We start from the raw sequence: 26,682 nt of genomic DNA, 5'->3' as shown, positions 1-26,682 counted from the left end.
GGCAGCACTGCAATTCCAGATATCGTTGCCTCGACCACCACAAACAAGGAAGGCGGAAACCACAGGCATAATACATAAACACTGTACACATGCACCCAGTTATTTCCAGGATACTCAAAGAATAATACAAATTGCCTGACCCAGTACAACACCCGAGCAGTCTGTGTAGTCTACACACTCCGCTGAATGTGTTCTCCGTTAACTCTTGGTCGACCCGATTGTTTGGAAGATGAACGAGGACAACCAGCTGCGGAGTCTGATGTTCACCATGACCTACATGTTGATGAAGCGCAGAAGAGATGTCAACAACATCAACATTCAGAGACGCAATGAAATCCAGAGACGTGTTCGCCACCGTCAGTACTTCTTGCAGCGACAGAAGAGGATGTTAATGGTACGTAGGAAGAGATCTACCTTTTTAATAAGCGGTGTGCCACCCATGCTGTACTGTATGATGGTGTTGGTATTGATTCGTGTCTAACCCTAACTATGAGAGCTGGGATGTAAAAAATATATACTCTTTGTTTGATTCCCTGGCTTGTACCAGTCAAGCCAGGAAATTGCACTTCCCTGGCTTGTACCATCGAGGAAATGCACTTGTTTCACATCTCTTGAAATAGTTGATCACGATTAAAGACATGTCTCTCTCTCTCTCTCTCTCTCTGTCTGTCTGTCTGTCTGTCTGTCTGTCTGTCTGTCTGTCTGTCTGTCTGTCTGTCTGTCTGTCTGTCTGTCTGTCTGTCTGTCTGTCTGTCTGTCTGTCTGTCTGTCTGTGTCTCTCTCTCTCTCTCTCTCTCTCTCTCTCTCTCTGTCTGTCTGTCTGTCTGTCTGTCTGTCTGTCTGTCTGTCTGTCTGTCTGTCTGTCTGTCTGTCTGTCTGTCTGTCTGTCTGTCTGTCTGTCTGTCTGTCTGTCTGTCTGTGTCTCTCTCTGTCTCTCTCTGTCTCTCTCTCTCTCTCTCTCTCTCTCTCTCTCTCTCTCTCTCTCTCTGTCTCTGTCTCTGTCTCTGTCTCTGTCTCTGTCTCTCTCTCTCTCTCTCTCTCTCTCTCTCTCTCTCTCTCTCTCTCTTCCCCCCCAAGATGATGACGGCGTTGGGAGGCTTCAGCTCCACCGTCGGCCTGCGCACCCGCCCCTGGACCACCACGCGTTCCACCGATTGGTGGGAGCGCGTGATGACCCAGAACGAGTTCCAGCCCTCGGATTGGCTGGACAAGTTCCGCATGAGCCGCGAGACGTTCTTCCACCTGTGCGACGAGCTGCGCCCGCGGCTCACGCGGCAGGACACCAGCCTGCGGCGGGCGCTGCCCGTGGAGAAGCGGGTGGCGTTGGCGCTGTGGCGGCTGGCCGCCAACGCGGAGTACCGCGTCATCGGCGCGCTGTTCGGCGTCGGCAAGTCCACCGTGTGCTGCTGCGTGCGGGACCTGTGCCACGCCCTCGCCGCGCTGCTGAAGCCCGCCTACCTGCGCGCCCCCGGTGGCGGGGAGCTGCGGGACTCCGCCCAGGCGTTCCTGTCCCGTGCGGGGTTCCCCCACTGCGCGAGCGTGGTGGCAACGCTGCACACCGCCATCCTCACGCCGTCCGCCAACACCGCAGACTACTGCAACCCTGAGGGATGGATGTCCGTTCTGACCCAGGTGGGACAGAACAGGTGTCTCCCTCTACCCCATTGGCCAGAGAGAGACTTCGAAACGTCCAATCAGGAGGGGTAGTCATTATGCTTTGTGTTGCAGGTGTCCGTCAATGGCCGGGGACAGTTCTGGGACGTCTGTGGGAGCTTCCCAGGTGGGACGGACCCGGCCGAGATCCTGCAGTGCTCCAGGCTATGGTCCTCCGCCTCGGAGGGCGGGCTGTCCCCGGACCCCCCTCCCCCCTTCATGGGACGTCCGCTGAGGTACTCGGAGGGGACAGAGGAGGGTTTAACCATCCTGTCAGTTTGCATCTTAGCAGGTTGAGAAGGAAGGGGACAAGGCAACAAATCTATCGATATAATAAATACCATGTGGAATAATATGATGAATGCAACTGTTGACGAATGGACGTCATTGATTTCCAAACCGTTATATTATGATCTGGAACACAAGAATTGTGTGGCTCCATTCTTCCAAAGTTGTCCAATTGAATATAAGAGATGTATATCTGACTGATTGATGATTTAAGTTGCAACACGTAACATTTCAACTATAGCTATTCCTTAAATCGACCCGGACCCATCTGTAGTCAACGATGATCCACAGTGAGCTCCATCATCTCTGGCTCTGCAGCTCTCATGACCGCCCTCACCCTCAGCGGTCGGCACTCGTTCTCACGGGGTTCTGCCCACTGGTCCGTCTCCCCTGTGCAGGTACGTCCTCCTGGGAGACGGCAGCCACCCTCTCCAGCCCTGGCTCCTCACGGCCTACCCCGAGGGCCCCGCCGCCCTCCCCGGACCCCAGCGCCTCTTCAACCGGCGGGTTGCGGAGGCCCGTGGCGTGGCGGCGTCGGCCCTGCTGCGGCTCCGGGCCCGCTGGCAGTGCCTGGCCAGGAGGAACGACTGCCGGCTGGACCTGCTGCCCACCATGGTGCTGGCCTGCTGTATCCTACACAACGTGTGCGAGGCCCGCGGCGACGCATTCCGCCCCGAGTGGCAGGAGGAGGCCGTCCGCGTCGAGCCCAGCCAGCCCGCCATCCCCCGGGGGGGCGAGGGGCCAGAGCGGGGGGACGCGGAGGAGGTGCGGAGACTCTTCTGTGACTATTTCCAACAGCAGGAGTGACTCCTCAACGTCGTACCTTTCTAAGCACTCGCTGGGCTTTACGTCCCGCTACGGCGACGGGAGCTGTTGGATGTGGGAGGTCTTCGTCCCAAAGCTGTGTTTGAATTATGGAGAATCTTCCATGTAAATGGAGTAGGGCTTTTATTCGATATTTCATATTTTAACATGAAACATTTCAATGAAAATGTTGTGAATGAAATGTCGGTGGTCTTATTCTGTTATGTAAATCCTCTTTGTATGTATTTGTCTTTCATTCCTTTCACGCGTCATGCAACTTTTCAAAGCAGTGCTACTCGAAGGTTATGGATGGACTGGGTAATTGCAATTTTTTTTAATCTCTTTTATAAAGCCTCACTATGCACACAGTGCATAGTGAGGTGTGCTCGGTTTGGTTCCCAAAAGTGTAGACTGCCTATAGAATGTACAAGCTGGTTGCTATGTTAAAGACCCAGGCGTTAGCACAGCCCTTCTGTGAAAGGGTTAAGATTACGTTGAACTTGGGCTACAGAGTTTACTGATTCCTTTTTAATTACAATGGTTCAACCCTTTCAGGTGTCTTTCTGGTGCTATTTCTTCCAGTAAATTGATGTCCTTTCAAATACTTATATGAAAGGAAACAAATGTATTGTCTATAATATCTATATACAAATATATTGTTATAAGTATACGTACTAGTAACTGAGGTTTATTTTGGCTTGGTGTCACATGGTGCCTCAAATGATTGACCCGATAGTTTCAAGATTTCAATACCTTATCAGATACTAGGCAGGTTTATGGTATAACTGAAAGATAAAACTGAGATAATTGTCTTTGGTGCAAATGACAAAAGACCAAAAGTCAGTGCCTACCTTGATTCTCTCTCTCTTCAAACTAAAAACCAGGTTAGAAATCTTGGTGTAATTCTAGACTGATCTAAATTTCAACAGCCACATAAACTCAATAACCAAATCAGCCTACTATCACCTTAAAAATATAGCAAGAATTAGAGGCTTCATGTCTAAACAAGACCTTGAAAAGCTCATCCATGCATTTATTTCAAGTAGGCTTGATTATTGTAATGGTCTTTTGACAGGCCTTTCAAAAGGAGCTGTTCGTAAATTGCAACTTGTACAAAACGCTGCTGCTAGAGTCCTAACAAAAACAAAAAAATGTGAACATATCACACCTATTCTCAGATCTCTACACTGGTTACCAGTCTGTCAGAGGATTGAATTCAAAGTACTCCTAATAGTCTATAAATCGCTAAATGGTCTCGGGCCAAAATACATGTCAGACCTCCTTTCACCTTACACTCCAGCTAGACCCCTAAGGTCAGCTGGGACCAGTCTATTAATCACTCCAAGAGTGAAAACTAAACACGGTGAAGCAGCTTTTAGTTATTCTGCCTCGTGCAAGTGGAATAAACTCCCTGATGAACTAAAACAAGCCGAAACTCTAAATACCTTCAAAACCAGGCTTAAAACCTTCATGTTCTCCAGTGCCTTCGACTAAACACTAGCACTTTCTTTCACTCTTCTATTTTCGACTACAACACTAGCACTTTGATTCACTCCTTTATTTCGAGCTATATTCTTATTTATTTTAATCTTTTATCTTTATATACCCTCTATTTTTATAACTATCTTTTATGCTAATTTGTATTCTCTGATCTATTCTCCCTGTTTTGTATTTCTTATGCTCTATGTAAAGCACTTTGAATTGCCATTGTTGTATGAAATGTGCTATACAAATAAAATTGCCTTGCCTATGTCAACAGTTAACTGTTATGACTCAACCGTTATAACTGTTGATACACTTGAGTGAGCACATGCAATTATACTCCATGGCCAAGAGATGTCACTGGCTATACAATATCTGGAAATAGACCTAAAATAGACAGTAGTACGACATAATTTCATGGATGCTTCTTTCACGTCGTTATGTGTGCGTTAGTGTTGTTAATTGATAATAATATATAATGTATATAAAATATTTTTCGAAACTTTCCCTGGTGTCAACAGCAATTCTTAAATTCAAAAAATTGTATCTAATCGTCGCCTCTGCAGTTTATACAGTCTACGATCTCTAGCCGTTTGGAATGATTTAATAAATAATTCAGTTCCTTCACAAATATGTTGATAGAGAAGCATACAAGTGGGTGCTGCAACAGAAATATATACATTTTAATTTCGCTTTACGTAAGGGCGCACATATGCATGGTTCATCCAATTATCCGACCCAACATGACTTCCTCCAGAGTCCACCCTGAAGACCCTCCTCGAACATTTAATTGGTTTGTCGTAAATAGGTTTTCATTCAACCCCTTCACTCGAGGGTTCCAGCACCAGCCATCATACGGTGCATCTTTCCTCCGAGGTGGTGAACTGGTGGTTTCACACTGAATGCTATCCATGCCAAAGACTGCGAGCAGAGGAATAGTGTTACAGGGTGATCAGGACCAAATAGATATCGAGCTGTCAAAATGATACGGATTGACATCGGCGGCTATCTGGATCGCGATAGCACATAGGAGAGAAAGCAGCTGGCTCCACCACTGCAGTTGGACACTTTCTGCGAAGGCGTAGTTAAGAGCTAGTCCGCTAGCCGAGGAGGACTCTCGCCTTCCCCATCCAATCCCGCAATATTATACTTAATCACATTACACAGACAAGTGGATACGGGACATTTGGCGTGTTTTGATCCCGCGTTACGCTGTAGCTATTCGGTAAGGGTACCGGGAGCCCGGCTGGTGTCGGTCGGAGAGGCTGTCGTTTAAAACACTGCAGATATCCGACAGATTCGCCCCGTTTTTTATGTCACGGCGCTGCAGTTTGTACCCATTTTTATAGACTGATTTGGACCTTTTTTCAATTGATTGGGCCGAAACACAAAGGGGGAGATACGACAGAAAGAAGCGACCAGGACCACAAGCCCCCCGGCCCCCACCCCCCCATAACATCTGCAGTGACCCGACGTTGGCTGTCTGAAGCGAACGGGACGGAGCATCTTGAGGAAGAGGGCCCCGCCGACGACTCTCCACTCCCTCCCCCGTCCGAGGCTCTCCCGTGATTTACCGAGCGAACACCCGGGCCAAGGCGCACCCGCTCCCGGCCGGGGGGAACAACCTGACGGCGAGGCCTGACGCTCCCCTCCCCCAACCCGGACGGCGGAACACCTCATCGCCTCGGGACCGCAGCGAGGGCTTTCTGAGACCTTGGTGGCGGATATTGGAGCGTGGTGCTGGGGGTACCGTTTGGTCCTGTCTGTACCGGGCCAACCAGAGGGATGACCCTGGAGTCCATGATGGCGTGCTGCCTGAGCGAGGAGGCGAAGGAGTCGAAACGAATCAATGCCGAGATTGACAAGCAGCTCCGCCGAGACAAGCGCGACTCGAGGAGGGAGCTGAAGTTACTCCTACTCGGTACATGTCTCGCTAATCCTCCGTCACATTTCTCCCATTTAGCTGTCGATAAATTTCATTTAAAAAACCGTCGACGTCGTCGTACTCAGAAACTATCGTTTCATGGCCTTCTTGAGCAGGCTAGCTAGGGTACTGCTAGTGGGGACAAGCTAGCTGGTGAGCTGGTTTCTGGGTGGCATGCTTTCCCCCTGGCTGGTCGTTCTAATGGGACTTTAATATGCTTAATGGAAATAACAGTTTGCCCTAGCGCAAAGAAAATGTGGCGCTGTGTATATTTGATTATGCATATTCGTGTGAAATCCTGTTTCACTCTGCATCCAAGTAACCGGGCTGTCATGGTTGAACCAGCTGCTAACGAGCTAAACAGCTGGCTAGTCTGCATGATGTTGGCCGTCCGCTGGACCAGGAGCTCTGCGTGTGATCCGGATCAGATGGGGGAACTGGATCATCGTTGCGGGGTTGGTCTCAGCCTAAAGTGGCAGACAGAACGCGATGAGCACAATGGGGGAGAGAACCTGAAGCCATAGCATTGCAAGGCTGTGTGCTTTCATTATTGCGTTCACCTGATTGCATAACACTTGCACGATTTTGTGGAGCTTTCAGCACATATTCTTGTTTCCAGTAGTTGCACCTACCGATGCATAGTTGGTTATATTAACTTAACGTGCGGACAAATGCCTTGCGATAAAAGGCCAATATTTTCTACTGAGTACAACAAGTACGTCAGGGTGTGTGTGTGTGTGTGTGTGTGGGGGGGGGGGGGGTATGAATAAGCAGACCTCTTATTGATCCTTATCTCAGCACGGCTACATTAGTGGCATCGTCGCGTTCAAGTCTGCATGCATGTTTTGCGTGGCTTGCCAACTCCGTGTGACCCATTTCAGTCGTACCGAGTAAGTGAGGAGTGGACTCTGGGAAAGCTGGCCATACCTTTTTTTTTTTTATATATATTTCTTTTTATTGAGGACATTTGGAATTATCTAGGTTGTCCCCTCTGTCTCAGTACGTTTGCTCCCATTTCCATGCCCACCAAACGCAGTGTAGGTTATTTGACATGCGTGGCATACACTTCCATTCATTTCCCAGCTGACTCCTCTGCCAGAAGTAGGTCAGGACAGTTATACCGTCAATTAAATACTTAATATATATAGGCCTATTTCCCCCCCCCCCCCCCCCCCCCCCCATTATCTGGTTTAATTGTATACTTTGAGGATCATAAAGCAGTGCCATAAGGTTATATATTCTATCCTATTCCTAAATTCCGTTCCTAGTCAGTTATCTTGTAAAACATGAGGTAAAAAATCCGCTATTCCCATTTCCAGAGGAACTCAATTTCCTCAAACCCTTACTTTACTATGCATTCAACAGCAATTTGCCACCAAGCACATCTATTTTATGTTATAGGCTACTTGGATAATTGCAACCTTGAGGTGTGTGTGTGTGTGTGTGTGTGTGTGTGTGTGTGTGTGTGTGTGTGTGTGTGTGTGTGTGTGTGTGTGTAGCTGTGTGTGTGTGTGTACAGTTACGTATACCAAAGCAACTTGCAAATCAGGGTGAGAGCGAAGCATGCAATCTCTATCGGAGCAACAACAGTATTAGGCTGAAGGACCTGGCAGCAGATGTCAGTGGTTAATTTTTGTAATTGGTATGTAGTACATGGGAGTTGGCGCTTTGCGTCAGACTGAGAAGAACTGCTGTGCTCTAAGAAGGTGCAAGTGGTGTGATCAGCCATGCTGTGACGGCTGCATCCTAAGTGAGTTGAAGTCATCAATGGGGGCCTGGATAAGGACGTGTAAGGCAGGATTAGAGCAGGTTTTAATAGGCTTGGTTAAACACAGCCACCGCTCAGACTTTAAGATGTCAGCGAGTCCTATTATCCTGCAGTAACACTCTAAGGTCAGTCTCCCTCTGCTTGGGCCGGGAGGAGACCATCCAGTGAAGGGTTGGAAGTGAGCTGTCATAAAAGAAGAGGCAAAGAAGTGAAATGGCTTTTCGTTTTTCAGACTCCACAAGCCTAAGTCTGTTTTTAAGCAATAATGGGTTTGTAGGGGGAAGTACTGTATTTGGACTATAGTAAATCCAGAACTAGATGGATTTGAGTTCTTAGTTCCCTTAAGTGATGGGGGGCCAGAGGTCTCTGGCTATGGTTCAGCCAACTTACTGAAGGGTCCTATCAGGAGGAGAACAAAAGCTTTTGTTATTTATTTTTTTGGTGCCATAATCACCTGGAAATATTGACTGAATGTAAACAATGTGTAGGGCTTATGGACATGTCAATTAAGTGATCGTTTGTAGGCTTAACACGACACGATCAAGGCTGTTTTAATGTAACAGTAGCTCGCCAACCCAACAAAACCTGGTACTTCATTTAAAGCCTTAGATCCGTCTGGGATGTTAAACGATGTAGATGTGCAGAAATCGTCTTTCCTGCTCAGACAGGATTCCTGTTGAGGACATTGCCGATGTCTTGGCAAACACACAAGTTTCTCCCGACCCACTGCATTACCAACCATTAGCACTAGATATTTAATATTTCTCTGCAACCATTACTCAGGGTTTCAGTATGTAGAGCAAAAACAAAGATGCACTCATTCCAGCTATGCCAACCGCCTTGAACCTGGAGGGAGCGACGCCTTGGACGCCGTGGATCATGGGGAGAGGTGGGGCAGGTAGGACAAAGGCATTCTGGGTAACGTCGAAGAATGACACGGAGGAGGCCGCCCTGAAGAAGCCCGAGTGACCGATGAAGTGCAACGCCGTGCATGTGAGGAATAACGTCATGCACGCGTCGTAGCTTGTGTTTCCTTTTAATTTGAACATTTAATAGATCACATCCCTCCGGAGACACGGCGCGATCTGTTGATTATGTTATTAAGCACTATCACCCCGAGTGAAATCAGGTTACTCCATCAAGCTGATGCGGGCCGTGACACCTGGAGTTCTATTAAAAATATGCGATCAGCTTTGATTTCATATCTATTCTTGTGCTGCTCTTCCTGCAGCGTGTCTGCGTTTTTGTTTTGGTGTTAACACGCTGTGGCTGTTCAGCATCAATGCCGTGTAGAAACGTGGTCCTCTGACTGACACAAGCAACACGCGTCGCCTTCTCACTCCTGTTTGTTCTGCCCAACTCGTCCACAATCTTCTAACATTCAAGCATGCCGTTGAGAATTGGTTATTCAGGCACCAAGGTACCACAAACCCAGGAACTTGCATCGTTTGGTTGGTTCAATCTGTTAATAGGCCCTTAAGACAAAAAAATGATAATACTACTGGTGTCTATGCGCCACTTTGAGAGAAATGACTGAATGAACGAGCTATGTTGTGGCAGTAGTCTGGGGCTGCGAGGCCTTATCCGGCCATGAGGCTGGGTCGCTGCTCCCAGCCGTTTGCCTGTACTTGGTCAAAACACAGTGAGGGGCTCTGGCCTCGACTGCGTTGTGTAAATGAACTGCTGGAGCGGACGGTAAAGTGAGCAGAGAGGGCAAAGTGCTCGGACAGAGGTGGACGCCATCAAACCTGTCACTCTACCCACCGACGCTCCCTAGTTTGGCTTACTTTTGTCCGATAATGCGACATCTAGACGCTTGCTCGTACCGAAAATTGGTAGGGAGCAAATTTTTTTGTGGTGCGTGCTGGGGTGATACATGCCGGTTCGGTGATTGGTTTACAATTACAATTAGGGCATTTTTATCCATAGCGACTTACATGGGTTAATACACACATTGACACACCGACGGCGGAGTCAACCATGCAAGGCCACAGCGTTGGGTTAAGTGTCTTGCTCATGGACACATCAACACTCTTAATTGACCAATCAGTGTTTGACTAGAGCTGTCGTCAGCTCAGCCTTTGATTCAATAGGTACATCTTGCGGAAATGTCACTTTGCGTGCATGTAGAGGGGAATAGACTGAAGGAGGGGGACTCAACTTTTTGTGCGGCCAGAGGCCTAAGACTGTTTACGGAAGGCGTTGTCGAGGTACAATGTCTTCGGCACGCGGTCGCTCTCTGTATTTTAGTGACGGAAGCCATTTCATTTCACTTGAGCTAGCTAGGGGCCGTCACACATGGCCCCAGGAAGCTCAGACCCACACCAGACTTCGACTGTGGTGCCTTCTTGCATCGTTCTGCTACCAGCACAGTATGGCTCCAGGCCATTTTCTTTCTGTTTGTCATCACTTTTATGTTACCTTATCTTCGAGAGCTTGTTTATCTGAATAATGATATCATTTTGAGATTCAAGCTTAGACAGACAAAAGTGTACATAGTGATCCATCATATGCGGATGGGGAATTGTGGAAGTTAATATTGCTGATCTTGAATCCAATTGAATTAAAGTACACGAGTCAACCCCCAAAAAAACAGTTTTCTCATCAAGCTAAAGCTGTTCCCACTGCCCTGCTCTAGCTGCTCATGAAGAGACTGCAGTCAGTTCTCTGTCCAGTTGGACATCATGCCAGTATTACATCAACCGTTTCCCCCACTCCCACTCACCCACAGCACTCAGCACACTGACTAACGGACAAAGCCGTCCTAAGGTGGTCAAACTGTGGTCTCTGTTTGTGCGCATGTTCTCACGAGCAGATGCACATGTGTGTGTGTGTGTGTGTGTCTCTGTGTGTGTGTATATATGCAATTTGCTGCTCTCGCACACCCACACACGGCCAGCTCTCGGCAGAGATGAAGGCAGACTGGAGCGGGAGAAGGAGCGTTTTGCCCAGATACAGGCGTCAGCCAACACTGTGGAAAGCTGTTAGCGGAAGTCAGAATGGAGAGAGAGAAGTGGACTGGTGGGGATGTGTGTGTGTGTGGGGGGGGGGGGTAGTCACTGCGGTGAAGGCCTCGTGTAGAAGGATGTTGGACCAGACCAGAGCAGTGATCATGGTATCTTCATGGTAGTGGTCTTGATATCTCCATGGTATCTTCATGGTAGTTGTCTTGGTATCTTCATGGTGGTGGTCTTGGTATCTTCATGGTAGTGGTCTTGGTGTCTTCATGGTAGTGGTCTTGGTGTCTTCATGGTAGTGGTCTTGGTATCCTCATGGTACCTTCATGGTAGTGGTCATGTTATCTTCATGGTAGTGGTCTTGGTATCCTCATGGTACCTTCATGGTAGTGGTCATGTTATCTTCATGGTAGTGGTCTTGGTATCCTCATGGTACCTTCATGGTAGTGATCGTCGTATCTTTACGGTAGTGATCGTGGTATCTTCATGGTGTCTTGATGGTAGTGGTCTTGGTATCTTGATGGTAGTGATCATGGTATCCTCATGGTAGGGGTATTGTTATCTTCATGGTAGTGGTCTTGGTATCTTGGTAGTACCAACTACCAAGTAGTAGTGCCATGATAGGTTCCATATGTAGAAGGATGTGGTATTGTACCAGACCTGACCTATGGTCATGGTACCCAAATACTATGCGAAATTCTCAAAATCTTCCGTTTTTGGGGTTGAGGTGATGGACTTGAGTCACGTTTATGACAAAGATGGGTACGCTCCACTTGAATAGTGTGGGTGTGTAGGGGTTAACCACGCCTTCTGACCACAATCCCACACCAGGAATGAGTCCGGTTATCAGTGAACATTTGCATAGAAATAACGTGGTGGGCATTTGCATCACGCTTTAGACATCATGATGCAAAATAACTCCAACACACACACACACACACACACACACACACACACACACACACACACAGGTGTCAATCCATGAGTTTAATGCATTACTGGAGCCTTGCGTTTAGGGTTTATAACAAGAAGTGCTGTGATTTGGAACATTGCTGGTCAGTCATCCTGTATGTTACATTGTTATACGTTGCATTGTTTTGTGCGATCGTTTTAAGAGCTAGATGGCTCAGTGCGGGAGGCGGCCCTGTGCGTTGGAGGGGGTGCATAACGTGTGTGCTGGTGTCACTTCTGGCTGCCTCACCGTTGACCCCGTCGGCTCCTCTCTATTCCAAGGAGCTGTCGGGCTCCCCTCGGAGCGCTGGGGGGTCCGTGTGGCGCCCCCCCGCTGTGGTATTGTCGGGGTGCTGGGCTGGGTGCAGGGGGCCGCCATAGTAAGCCTTCCTCCTCCTCCTCCTCCTCACACTCCAGGTCTCCTTTGCTGGCTGCCAGCTGGAGAGGAAAGCGTTACCCGGTCCAAGTAGCATGCAAGCTATTAAAAGGTGGCCTCCTTTTTCTAGGTCGTTGCTGCTAAAATAAAGAGAGGAGAAAAAAAGGAAAGAAGAGAGAATGGATGGATTCTCTAGTTATGGATCTCCAAAGGTTTCTGCCGGGAAGGCGAAGTGTGTGTGTGTGTGTGTGTGTGTGTGTGTGTGTGTGTGTGTGTGTGTGTGTGTGTGTGTGTGTGTGTGTGTGTGTGTGTGTGTGTGTGTGTGTGTGTGTGTGTGTGTGTGTGTGTGTGTGTGTGTGTGCGCGCGCGTGTTTTAAAGCAGTGTAGTTTGTAGTGTGGGCAGGGCATTGGGTTTAGGGTGGAGGACATGGAGTAGTTGTGGTTGTAGTTGATGAATGGGGAGGCAGAGGCAGGGACAGACGTGTTGTGTGTTGTCTTTGGAGGGAGAAAGAGGGACAGTAGGAAGGGGGGGGGGGCAGATCTTGTGACGGGGGTCACGAGAAATAAATCAAACGTTTAAGCCTGAGGGAGATCTCCTTGCTCCCCTCAGCTCAGCCAGTCTCCAGCCCCCCCCCTTCCACCATAAGCACCACCGCAGCTAGGACACCGTTTCCTCATTCCCAGCACAAAGACTGGCTCCTCTCTGCCCCTTGAGCTGCCCCCACCGCGGCCCGTGACCACAGCCGGTAGTAGGCTTCGCTCAGGAGCCTCTGGCGGGCTCTGTTTCGTCCCGTTTGTTCTCCTCTGCCCTTCAGTCTAGTCCCAGGGGAGTGGGGGGGGGGGAGTGCGTTGGGGCATTAAGTGGTGGGGCCCCGTCCCGGGATGGCTCTCGGCTCCCATGTTTTGGATTTGGTATATTCTACGTCTGTTTGAATACAGACGGTCTCTAGTGTCTTCTGGTTGTTGCACCACCACCCCACCACCACCACTACCACTATCACCACCCCCACCACCTTCCCTGTCTCTGAGGAGGTATATTTACCTCCCGACTCGGAGATCAGGGAGAACCAGGATGTAGCATAGGAAAAATAAGGACAAACCCCCCCCCACAGATATGAACAAACGGAGGGAGTCAGAGGATGGGGTTGCTATGGTAACAAAAATATCTCTTCAAAACCTTGAATGTAGGTGGTGTATGTGAATGTGTCCCCTCTCCCTCTCCCTCCTCAGCTCTACCGATACTATGGATCTCTGCTTGGTCCCATTTTTTATTTTTTTTTTATCTTGTCCCGACTGAAGGAGATTAATGCGCTTCAGTACGAGTTTATAACGACCTGAAAGATGAGGAGCCTAATTGAAAAAGACTTGCAAGCAGAACTGGCCAAATGATGGATGCTGCTCCAGCTAGGATCACATTTTGGCTGCTCTTGCTTTTCATTCGGCTCATCTGTCATGAATCACATCCCGGGCTGGAGCTCACCCACCTCGCCCTCATCCTCGGTGTGGCTATCTGGCGGTATGTTTCCTCCAAAGCATTTCAATGCAACATCCACCATTTTCTAGGCCCCCTCCTCTAGGCCTGCACATCCCATGAGATACATATCTGGGGGGGCCTTGTGGAGACCAGTGTGAGGGACAACTGTTCAGACGTCTGTTATTCTGGTTGCCTGCTTGGTAGGGATGGGTCAGAATATTCGATTATTCGTTCCCGAGGGTCAAAATCAATTTTTTTTTTTTCTGAGGGTTTGACTAATACCTGGAACTATGGAGTACTAAAGCGAAAATGTCACGTTGTCCTGGCAACCGGATTTTCAGTTTTTGACTGGAACTACTTTGCAGGTAGTTGTTTTTTTGCGTTTAAGATATTAAGTGATTTCTTGCCGATGATCCATTGATTACTTGACCATGTACATTTTGATTTATTCACATCCCTACTGCTTGGTATTGGATCCTAATAAACATCCAGATGGACTTTTAGCTGAGTTGAATACGTACAGAGAAATGATCAACCACTGAAATGCTTGCTTGTAGATGGATAGTTTACCGTGGTGCGTTTGGGGATTTATTCTGCAGTAACTACTTCCTTTACAACCCTTTGACTGTTGGTCCTCTTTGTGGTATAGGTATTAGCGAAACATTGGCATTGTGGTCACTAAACAAATATTTAGTTATACAAATCCACGAGACCTTCGACCAGTTTGGCTATACTGTGGTTTGGGGAGGAGTTCTAGATCCACTTCAGTGGGAAGGTTTAGGAGGGAGGGCCTTGTCCTAGGTTGAGCCTAACCCCTGGTCTGGCACCCTGTAGGTACTTTTAGGAGGAGGTCCAGTACTAACCGGGGGCCTGGCACCCTGTAGGTGCTGTTAGGAGGAGGTCCAGTAGTACTAACCGGTGTTCTGGCACCCTGTAGGTGCTGTTAGGAGGAGGTCCAGTACTAACCGGGGGCCTGGCACCCTGTAGGTGCTGTGAGGAGGAGGTCCAGTACTAACCGGTGGTACCGTTCCCTGACCCTGCAGGTACTGGCGAGAGCGGGAAGAGCACCTTCATCAAGCAGATGCGCATCATCCACGGGGCGGGATACACGGACGAGGACAAGCGGGGCTTCATCCGGCTGGTCTACCAGAACATCTTCACGTCCATGCAGTCCATGATCCGCGCCACCGAGACCCTGAAGATCCCCTACAAATACGAGCAGAACCGGGTGAGCTGGGGGGGGGCGGGGGTGCATGATGCTAGACCACAGTCCGAAGCTTGCTCTGTGACTCCCCGTCAGCCCAGGGGGGGGTTTCTAACTTGCCACGCTCTGCCCTCGTGGCGGTGGACCGTTCTCCATATCATTCTTACAAGGGCTTAACTATATGGGGAATTAATCAAATTGCGATTATTTTGACCAATATTGCGATTCAGACTTAGTATGGGATTTTTCTTTTTTAAAGTGTATTATTCACTAAACAAGGAATAAACGATTCCATTGTGTATGACCAACACAGCATTGAAAGCAGCCAACATATACAAGTACTAGGGGTGTAATGATTCATGCGATGCATCGATGAATCGATTGTCAGTCCTACCGATTCAACTAAATCGATCTGCTAAAATAAATAAATAGAATGAATCCCCTTCACCAATAATCGATATAAATGCTTTAAATCGTATGAATCGATTATGATTAATGTTTTAAGACTTAAGCTGTGTTCGAAATCGTTCCCTATCATGGATGTAGTGCACTAAATAGGGTGCATGCCATTTTCTAGGGTGTTCGAATTCTCAGTGGTCCACTATATAGGGCACTATATAGTGGACTTAAAATAGGGTACATACGATGTTCCCTACAGTTACTCCCGTATACCACAATGCCATGCGGTTGTATTTTTCCAGGGGAGAAGAAGAAGCCGAATAACCGCGACAACGAATACATTTAATGATGGAGTCTCCGGCTTTCGTTTAGAAATGTCAACAATTTATTTGGGATTTAACATAGAATATTTAACATTCAAAATTAATTAAACAAGGAAATGTAACATTCAACATCAATACAACCTCCAGCTTTCGTCGTGAGTGCCCGGTTTGTTTACTTGATGTGGGCGCATCTGTCTGCGTCACACAAATACTGACGCAAATGACGTTCAGAAATGTTCAATTCAATTTCTTTATTTCGCCATGTACACAGGTACTAGGAATTTTGAATGGTATTCTCCATGCAGGAGAATACCATTCAGAATACCGTTCAGCGTAGTGTCCGAATTCTCGTTCCCTATTCCCTATATAGTGCACTATATCATGTACACTATATAGGGAATAGGGAACGATTTCGAACACAGCTTTAGTTTACACGTTTATTTTGTGAAGTGCAGCTCGGTAATCCGTAACTCTGTCATCAGCTAGTCAGCTTGCAAGGAAGTCCCACGAGTTTTTTTTCTCCCTCACCCTCTACTGGTGCATTTCAAACATGGCAGAGAGCGGCAGCGAGATTGTTAATGCACCAGCAAACTTGAAATTCAAAGTGTGGAAGCATTTTGGCTTCGCAAAGAATAATGGTAAAATTGACCAGGGGTGTGTGACGGGGCGCATAGCTTCCGTTAATGTTGCCTGTGTGTGTTTGTATTGTTTGACTATGTATTCCATTACCGTCATACTGTTTTAAAATCATGTATCAACCATGTAATTTATCATGCGTGCTACGGCAGTTTAATACAATCTTGCAAGTACCATCATTACAACGTTCTGTTTAATACCATTTATCATTAACGTCACCTGTTCTGTTGCAATAACCATTCAAACAAGTATGTCGTTGTCAAATTCCAGGTTTGTTTATTTAGTTTAAAAGTTACACGTTAACACAGCATAAATGTTCGTCTTACCAGCGTCTCGTCTATTAGGGAATGCGTGCCGCGTCAACGGGGTTTAAATTAACGTCATCACTTCCGGGTAAACCGGAAGTGACGCCAAAATCTAGCAATAATATAAAGGTACAGTATGCTTAAGTTCGAATTGATGTTTTTGTGACTCTCAAGCCCATTCAGTTTGTTTAGTGAAAAGTATTTTTCTTTTTGTTGATTTTCGTTTTATTTTTATTGCCTTATGGGCCTTAAATTGGGAAAATAAAAGATCCCATCTTTTTCCAAACTTCTCGTCGGCTCCTGAGTGATTTTCCAGCTAGTTCAAGACGCTCCAACGCATCTACCCATGACAGGGTGTCACATTATTGCATGTTTATTTCACGGATATAGAATTTTGGTTCAAAGTTATTGAATCGAATCAAATCGTTCCAAAAAAAAATAATTGTCCTTGAATCGAATCGCCAACTACTGAATCGTTAATCGAATCGAATCGTCTGAAGCCAAAGATTCACACCCCTAACAAGTACTCTTCCCTTTAGGCCAGGCCTATGGGTTGAGATGAATTAATGCATGAATTGATATAATAAACTCTTTATTTTACTATTGAATTGTAAAAGAAAAATAAATATGAATCTTACTGATCTCTGATTTTAATCGCAGCCTTTAATCGTTCAGCCCTAAATCTTACTGACGTGTTTCCACCCCATCCCACCCCCGATGGGATCTCCTCCTCTCCCTGCTCAGTCCAACGCCGGGCTGGTGAAGGAGGTGGACATCGAGAAGATCAACGGCTTCGACCAGCCCTACGTCGTGGCCATCAAGACCCTGTGGGCCGACCCCGGCATCCTGGAGGCCTACGACCGCCGCCGGGAGTACCAGCTCTCCGACTCCACCAAATAGTAGGTCCAACCTGTGTGTGTGGGTGTGTCCAAATACAATACACAAAACAAATGTTTATTGTTTATGAATAAACGTACCGCGTGCATGGAGACATTTGCGTACATTTTGTGTGTGTGTGTGTTTTGTTTTAGGATTAGAAATAGTGTGTGGAGGTAATGAAAATAATTGAGTTATTGTTGGAGTATCGCCCGTAAGGACAAATAAGGGTGTGTCTGTAGATGGGTGTGATATATTTGTTATGTTGTTCACCTTCTGGATGACTAGATGTCATCTGTATAGGGCAGGGTGCTAGGCAGGTATGTTCTTAAACCACAGCCGCCTTATTCAGCCTTGAGTGACAAAGAAGGCTCTTAAAGGGGCTGCAGGGACGATCTGAGAGCTTATAACCAGAAATTGCGGACAAGAGCAACCCGTATGGAACTAAGGGGCCAGGTGAGTATCCGTCCCTTCTCTGCCCTCATCCGGTCGCTCTTCACACAATGAGACGCGTAGCGCTGACGTCTCTCTGCGGCCTTTAGGTCGTACTGCCGCTTTAAGGACCGGACCAGGTTCCCCAGTCTGAATCGGGGAGTGCAGTAGCTCTGATGCAAGGAGCCCACAGGGACACCTGGGGCCCCTACACCACTGAAAAGGGGCCCGGACGTTCAGAGAGGGAGCATGTGGGTCCTGCGGACCTGATCCCAGCGTCGGGTCATGCCCTTTGACCCTTCCAGACCCTTTATAGCCTCCATAGAGTGGCGGCCGACCCGCTGTCCAAGCCATGCTTTGTAACCCCGCTGGCTGCTTCAGCTCCTCTGAAGTACGTCCCTGTTTCCCCCGGCCCTTCGGACCACAGCGTCGGCATCCCACCAGACGCTGGTGTCAGGGTGGAAGAGGGTTCAGGCCGGGAGTCGGTTTGCCTTGGGTTCCTTTGATATGCGTCATATAACTGTTGTCCTTTTTTCTCCCTCCTCCTCCTCCATCATGTAGCTATCTCACCGATCTGGACCGCATCGCGGACCCCAGCTACCTTCCCACCCAGCAGGATGTGCTCAGGGTGCGCATCCCCACCACAGGGATCATCGAGTACCCCTTCGACCTGCAGAGCATCATCTTCAGGTAGAGACCCCCCCCACCAAACCCCCTTCGATTGTCCTGGCCCCTCCCAGTTAACCCAGTGCAGTGGGTGTGGGCGTTGGTGTGGACATTGTTCTTTTTCCCCTCAATACCATTTATTTACCGGTCGTTCGACTTTGAAGAAACACACACACTGTGTGTGTGTGTGTGTGTGTGTGTGTGTGTGTGTGTGTGTGTGTGTGTCCATGCACATGCACACACCCCTTCTCTCGTGAGCCCACAGTCCTACATTTCTGGGCCCCGTCTCTTTAAATGGGTCACCCGTGCCCCTCCCCTCCCTCCTCTCCTCCCCTCGCCGGCTGGCAGTTGAAACGAGGTCGCCCTCTTCATGGTGGTGGAGTGTGTTATTTTTGGCCCCGGGTCCTGGAGGGCCCCAATTGGCCCCCGGGGTCCCAGTGGACTGCATTGCTCTGGGCCACCACCAGAGGGAGGGTGGGACTCTGGGCCAGGGAGAGAACTGAACGCGAGTCCACCCGTCCCGCACCAGGGATCCGCCGACGGTCCGCGGTTCGAGGGGATGGGTTGGAGGGGAGGGGCTCTGGATTTGAGGGGCGGAGCTCTGGGTACGAGGGGCGGAGCTCTGGGGACGAGGGGTGGGGCTCCGGGTTTGAGGGGAGGGGTGGCTACACAGAGGTTGGCCGGGAAATAGACGGATAGACGTAAATAAACGGATGTAGTATCAGACCCGTCTGTCGGAGCTCACTACGTTCCATGGGAAGAGAGATAAGCAAATCCATAAATGGTGAAACAAGTTGCAACATGCCTCCTAATGACCTCAAATGCACGGGCAAGGTAATTAATGAGTAATTAATAATGGGCGAGGGCGGACCTTGGTACTGTGGGTCAAAGGAATCTACGTGTCTGAAATTCAGTATTCTACGGTCTACATAACATAGGTTCTGCTCATGCTCATGACTCGTTTTCCTCATGTCTGAGAGGCAGAGAGGCGCTCATACAGGCCAATCAACGGCCGTAAATAAACAACTAATCGTCTCAACCGATACTAGATCTGAGATCTGTCCTAGGGCGTCATAACGCGGTGGTGGTAAAGTTAAAAGTAGAGTTCCGGGCGCTGGTGATTTGTCTTTTCGTTTGTGTGCGTGCATCTAAATTCATACTGCTGGGTAACAGCGGCCAAGTGCCTATTCCTGTCTTCTGTCTGTGTTGAATCCATCCGTCATGATGAATTTGTCCAACTGTCTTTATATCTTCTTTCTTTTTTTTTTGCCCAATCAGAGAAGCCCTTCTCACCTGGCCAGAACCTTGTTTTCCCCAACGTTGGGTCAGGATATATAAAGCGGCCCCGGGTTCTGCATTTGGTTGGTCCCCGTGTGATTGTTAAAATAATCTTCCAGGGGGCCCCCGGTCCCTGGATAAGAGCGTTTTAATTAGGGTCACGGAGCCAGGTTGTCTTAATGAACCCCCTAGGATCCTCAGTACGACGCACCCTCTATCTAACCCCTGTGGGTTGATCTGAGTTCTAGAGTCACGTATATAACGCTACAGAATAATAATAATAATAATAATAAATGAAATGTATATAGCGCTTAATATGGTACTCTAAGACGCTTGAAGGTTTGTTTGAAGCATCTGTTTTTTCTCTTTATGAATATCTTGCTTGTTGGGTTCAGCCCTGATGCTGTCAGAAGTAGTTATAAATATTCATATGTTTAATATCTATTAAATTAACCTCAAGTTTTTATGTTGAGGTAACTATAAAAATAAAGATAGGAACACTGTTTTGCTGAACAATAAAAAATTTAGAAAATTAAAAAGCGAAATTCTTATTGTCCCTCTGGACGCCCTCCCCCCCCCCCCCCCCCAGGATGGTGGATGTGGGGGGTCAGAGGTCAGAGAGGAGGAAGTGGATCCACTGTTTCGAGAACGTCACCTCCATCATGTTCCTGGTGGCGCTGAGCGAGTACGACCAGGTGCTGGTGGAGTCGGACAACGAGGTACACACACGCGCGCACACACAAACACATGTGTGTATGTATACATATACATACACACACACGCACACCTCTCCCTTTCTGTGCACATGAACAACATCTCAACATCTCTCCCCCCCCCCCCCCCCCCCCCCCCTCCCAGAACCGTATGGAGGAGAGCAAGGCGCTGTTCAGGACCATCATCACCTACCCCTGGTTCCAGAACTCCTCTGTCATCCTGTTCCTCAACAAGAAGGACCTTCTAGAAGAGAAGATCGCCTACTCTCACCTGGTGGACTACTTCCCAGAGTTTGACGGTGAGAGATTCTCAGGGCGGGGGGCGGGTTTATACGCAGGAAGCTCAGGGGGTGGGTTTATATGCAGAGGGAGGAGGAGGAGGGGGAGCTAACTGGGATTCAGACCCATAGTCCTGCCTCATTGGGGGCGATCGGCGCCCTCTGATGGTGGTAGGGCAGGTTCTCTGGAATGGAGGGTCTGCAACCCACATGATGTCCATGAAGGGGGCGGGCTCGGAGGATGTCTCAGTTTGCTCCTTGTTGAGAATTTTTGCACCTCCATATTGAGATCGGTTCAGGCACACATCCCCCTGGTGTAGTCCGTTTAGATCGGAGGTCGTTTTATCTCAATAAGAAAGGAAGAAGCTACTCAGCCAAATGTTGAGCTCATGAAAATGGATCCAGCCTGAAATTATATTGAGTTTGTGAACCTGCGAGCATTTATCACATAAATCCTAATCATAATCAATGTCCATTCCTCCGTCTCATTTCCGACACGTGAACTGAAGATAATAAACTCCACCTCCTGGTTTGGTGGTTAGGGTTAGAGGTTAGAGGTCAGAGGTTAGAGGTTAGGGTTAGGGGTAAGTCCTCGCGGTGGGAGCTCCTGTCCTGCCCGGTCCTAGCTGCTCGCCGGGAGAGAAACAAGGCCCTCCATTTTCTTTTGCACTTAGCTGAACGTTCCGCTGTGCTGCTCCCTGTCTCCCCCTGCAGGCCCCCAGCGGGACGCGCAGGCGGCCCGCGAGTTCATCCTGAAGATGTTCGTGGACCTGAACCCCGACAGCGACAAGATCATCTACTCCCACTTCACCTGCGCCACGGACACGGAGAACATCCGCTTCGTGTTCGCCGCCGTGAAGGACACCATCCTGCAGCTCAACCTGAAGGAGTACAACCTGGTCTGACCGGGGCCCCCACCTCCCAAGGGCCCCTCCCCTGCGCCCCTCCTCCTCCTCCTCCTAGACCCCCCCTCCCCCATCCACCCCTTTGCACAAAGGCACACTTCTCGTGCGGTTTGACTCCCACATGCATCGACTGACACTACTACTACTACTACTACTACTACTACTACTACTACTACTACTACTACTACTACACCCACGTACACACCCACTCACACACGCATATGCCAACAGAATGTGTTGGCCCTTTGTGGCGTGGCGGTGGGGTCACGACCCCTAGGACGCAGCCCCCCCCCATAACCCCCCCTCCTCCCACCCGGTCCAACCGACCCCCTGCTTTAGTTTGGCCAAAGCTCGTCCGCTCCACCTTTTCTTGGCAGCTTGTTGCGTCGGAGTCCCCCCCCCCCCTCCCCCCCACCTTCATCCAAGCAGCAAGCACGGTGCAGTGACTATGGCAGGGGTTTTGGTGTGTGCGTGTGTGTGTCTGTGCGCGTTTGCGTGTGTGAGCGTATCAAGTCGTGATTTCGCGTGAGCGGCGCAGACTTCTTTGAGGAGCTGTGTTTTTTTTGTTATTAGTGGGGGGGGTTTCGACAGTTTGGGCCTTGAGCCGCGAAGAGGTGCACCCCCCCAAAGGTCCAGACCATCACACCGGTCCCGGGTTCGGAACCTGGCCGGACCCCCACCACGGGGGGAACACCAATGACAGTACATACATACGGCAGAGAGATGCACCTAGCAAACACCCACAGCGAGGAGCGCAGGGGAGGGGGGCGGCACCTCTTTGGACAGGATATGGTGCTGCACACAGGAAGTGAGGGGGCGGGGCTTAGATTCCCTCTCCACTTTGCATCGATGAATGTACAATCCCGTGTGTGATTCACAATCGAAAAAATAATAATTAGAGATATATATATACTATTAAATATTAAATATTGCATATGTAAACATTCTAGGATTTAAAAAGAAGCACGAGAGAAAAAGTAAATTGAGAACTGTTTCATTGCCGAGATTGTTTTTTGTTTTTTAATGATAGTTTGGTAAGTCTACTTCTATTTAACAGAATAAATGCTTATTTGAAGGTTTGTAAGAATAACGGGGAAGAAAGTGTTAGAAAACTGTTTAAAAATGTGTAAAACAAAAATCTCAAAAACAAGTGAACCCAGAAATGTACTTGATCTAAGTATCCTTTTTAAAATGGATGTGTTAATTTTTTTTCATGGTTTAGCGAATCACATGACTTCCCTCCCCTCCTCGGTTTTCTGTATCGATTCAGAGGCGGTCTGTATCCTACCATGCGACCGTCACGCTAGTTGGCTATTGGTTCAGCACCATTCTTCACCGTCCAATCAGATCAACACCTTGACACTGGGATCCATTATATCAACAGGACTTTCTGTTTACTTTGTGTTTGTTGGTTTTTTTACTGTATAGTCACTTTGTTTATAGAACGACTGCTTGGGGTGGCGTGGTAAGTTTAGGGCAGTTATAGCCCGTGTTTTGACACATACTCAGAAGTCGGCAAACATTCTCTTGCGTGTATATTTCTGTTTGTAAATACGTATACACAGAAACACTCCTGTATAAATAGAAAAAAGGCTTGAGGTACACCCATCTTTGGCAACGGAAAAAAGACAACAAAAATACTTTTTTCTTTTATTTTTTTGTTAATCAGCGTACTTAAAAAAAACTATTTGATCTTTGCTAGTATTTGATACTGTGATTGTTTTTGTTAATTTCTCTCACGTGATTATAGGCTTACTCACAGCGTCGTGCCAAGTTGTGTTTTTAAATACCCAAACACTAGAGCAGGAAGCAGAAGTCTGAAGGTTTCCCAACCATGCTAGAGGTGGTCTAGAAGGAGTGGAACAGAGTTGTACACTAGCGCTAACGGCTCCGCCACACTAAACACCGCCCTCAGCGGGAAAGATGCTTCTCAAAATGGTGACGATATGATTTTTTTTACTTGCTTAGGTCAAGTTTAATATTTCTTTTTATTTATCTAATTTATGGACCATGTTTTTGACGGTGTTAATAATTGGACTGATCTTGAAGTTCACCTATAACATGATGGAGCCTACTTGAGTCTAAACTGCTGTAAAAATGACAAACAAAAAGAAAATCTGGTGTAGGATGAACTTTTATTTCTGCTTTCTATTAAGACTTTACCTTTTTGTTTTTGTCTTTTCCTTCTCGCCGGCCATCTCCATCCATGAGGAACCTGTATAGTTTCTATAGCCGTACTCACCGTCATCCATTTTGTTAAAAAAAGACAGTTAACGTGTATTCTCTCTTGGTTTATAGATACGCTGTATGCATACATAGAAAAATGTACAGTATGAAAGTAGGTGGACTTTTTATTCAGTGGTGACGACCCACGTGGTCAATGCTTGCTATTTTGGAATTTAACACACAAATGTTTCCGTTGTTGGTTTTGCATTGTTAATTTTAAACCGTTTTTTGACGCTTGCTTTGATGGTGACAGTGATGTGCGGAACTACCTTTTCTTTTGGGGGGGGGGGGGGGCTTTTGACCTTTTTGTACAAGCGATTTTATCCTTCATTCTCATTAAGGGCTATCACAGTGCATCAGGCATACAGGGAGGAGGAGCTCAGTGAAGCCAGCTCCACGTGCCTCCACTACTGCTAAGTCAATACATGGAGATGACCACCTTGTTGGAAGGAATGTAGGAGGGGGGGGGGGGGTGGTGCTTACAGACGCAAGGCTGCGTACAGATAGGATCACCACTAGGTATGGTTTCAAATATATATATATATATATTTGTTTTTTTTGGCTAATTTGTGACTCAATCAACCTCCCTCGGTCGCTTCCTAAAATCCCCCTCTCCGCTTCATTCACTCTACTCCCTGTTGACCTGGAGGTCCCACTTCAGGCAACGTCCACACACTAATGCCACAAAAATAACAAAGTATTGATCTCTAATCGTGTTTGAGCCACGTCCTGCGAGCCTGGTTGGATAAAAGCCTGGCCTACGGCAGCACACGGCTCATTATGCTAGTATTAACACAAACTACAAATTGTACGGAGAGTCCCGAGTAATTCCGTCGTTTTACAGTAGTGTAAAGATTTACCAAGTGAGGTCCTACAGTAATACACGTACCGGGTTGGGCGTGGTCTGAGGATGACCGAGTGGTGTTGGAGCGTCCTCTGGTGCACGTGTCTTTATAACACATCTCTTCTCTCGGGTAGAAATCTGGAAAGAGGCTAAGGCAGTATTGTGGTTCTCCCTCTTTTGGTTCATCAGTGGTCTCCCCCCCCCCCCCCCCCTCCCGTCCTTTGAGCACTGGCCAGAGAATGGACTGATGGGTCCAGTTTGTGTATTTAGTTTTTCCTTCACTGCAGAACAATCTCTTTCGTTGCCTTTCAGAGGGTCATAGAAGGCTGACGGTCCTTTCCTGGAAGAAGGGGGACCGTCAGCCATCATGGTCGACCGGTACTCTGGTCGGGACCATGGACGCACTCCACTCCGCTTTTGGAAAAGAACTAGTGCATGCAGAGAAGTGGAGTGCTTATTAACAAGTAAACTTTCACCACCACCCTGTTCACCCCGTTCTTCTCTCTTCTATGACAACATGACCAGAACACTACTGTTTGTAGGACCACTCCATTGTTATTCTTTTTTGTTTCTTTATTTTGAACGACTAATGAAACCCAATGGTCATGTGTCACGGTGTATGATTTTTCTATTTTTTATTTTCTTCTTTATTTTGTATGTAATTCAAATGTAAATGATGTATTATAATGAGTGTGCCAACCCCACTCTCTTTCTCTCTCTCTCCAGAGCCAGGCTCTCTCCAAGTGCCAACGCTGTGGTCATTATCAAAGGGCCCTCATCTTAGACGGTCCCCCTTTAAAACACACACACACACACACACGCGCACACACACACACACACACGAACACACACGAACACACACACACACACACACACACACACACACACACACACACACACACACACACACACACACACACACACACACCACAAGAGACTAAAGGAAAGATTGATTAAGTACACACAAAATACTTTATTCTGTATTTAAGATTGGTGATTTAAACGATAATCTGCTGTTTTTTTAAGAAACTGTAATTATAATTGCATGTACTGTTTGTTTTGTGTTGGAAGTGAGGGCTTGGATGTATTCATTAATTCAGGGCCCTCAGAAAAAAAGGGTTGAATCAGTTGGTTATCAATTATTGATTTACATTACTCTTGCCATATTTCTTTGGTTGATTTTTTTTTTTTTATGTTTCATGTATTTGTTTCAACCACTGTTGCCTGATCCTCATAGAAACATTGAACATGACTTAAGATCATTGCCGCCTTCAAAGAGAGACATAACGAAACGGTATCTGTTTTAAATTTAAATAAATTTGTTCCTATACTTGCTGACCGTGTGTGTGTGTGTTACGTTTCATCCTTGCCATTAATACGCTCCTCAGGATCACGGCCTTCGAGAAGACGTTCAGAGGCTGATCTGAGTTTAATAACTGGGGAAGACAGAGACTTATTCCGGTTCCGCGATTCAATCAGTCAATCAACCTATGGTGTGGCAGGACAAGCAAGCTTCCTGTTGTGGCACTAGGGAACTCGAGTAGGAACGATTAGAACACAGGATTTGGTCAGCCTTCGTAGGACCCTGAGGTCCTTAAAGCAGATCGAAGGGCATCTGAAACAAACAACATCTACCAACAAGGGAATCTCCTGCTTATTCCATCAACAGAACAACACCAGCCTAACATATAGTGGAGCTTTTCAAAGCTCCCAAATCGACATGCAATTCAATGTAATCAGTCACATGTGTTACCGTGATCGAAAAACAACAAAGGAATAGGATTTACAGGAATTCCAAAAGTCTGCATCACAATGGAAACCTGCACAGCATCACACTAAGAGAATGAGCAGACTGCAGTCTGCGGCCAGTTCCCCCGAACACCGCGGGGGGCGCCCGCTACTCGACCGCTGGGTTTGGAG

The 26,682-nt window shown here is 47.7% G+C and overlaps 2 protein-coding genes across 2 annotated transcripts; both read left to right on the top strand.

Annotated features, from left to right (window-relative positions):
• The first annotated feature begins 37 nt into the window (after positions 1-37).
• LOC130382618 (uncharacterized) lies at positions 38-4,708 on the top strand. Its single transcript, XM_056590470.1, has 4 exons — positions 38-394; positions 1,078-1,632; positions 1,729-1,889; positions 2,340-4,708. The coding sequence occupies exons 1-4, from the start codon at positions 230-232 to the stop codon at positions 2,746-2,748; spliced, it is 1,290 nt and encodes a 429-aa protein (XP_056446445.1). The 5' UTR covers positions 38-229; the 3' UTR covers positions 2,749-4,708.
• A 348-nt stretch (positions 4,709-5,056) lies between these two features.
• Positions 5,057-26,093, top strand: gna11b (guanine nucleotide binding protein (G protein), alpha 11b (Gq class)). The gene is made up of 7 exons (XM_056590473.1): positions 5,057-6,148; positions 14,721-14,905; positions 17,289-17,443; positions 18,414-18,542; positions 20,386-20,515; positions 20,655-20,808; positions 21,502-26,093. Exons 1-7 carry the CDS (start codon positions 6,013-6,015, stop codon positions 21,690-21,692), a joined length of 1,080 nt encoding a protein of 359 aa, XP_056446448.1. The 5' UTR covers positions 5,057-6,012; the 3' UTR covers positions 21,693-26,093.
• Positions 26,094-26,682: the final 589 nt, after the last annotated feature.

This window comes from Gadus chalcogrammus, chromosome 5 (genome assembly GCF_026213295.1).
Source record: "Gadus chalcogrammus isolate NIFS_2021 chromosome 5, NIFS_Gcha_1.0, whole genome shotgun sequence".
Classification (NCBI taxonomy): domain Eukaryota; kingdom Metazoa; phylum Chordata; class Actinopteri; order Gadiformes; family Gadidae; genus Gadus; species Gadus chalcogrammus.
The sequence above is the reverse complement of the archived record's forward strand: the minus strand, read 5'-3'. Positions and strand labels throughout refer to the sequence as shown.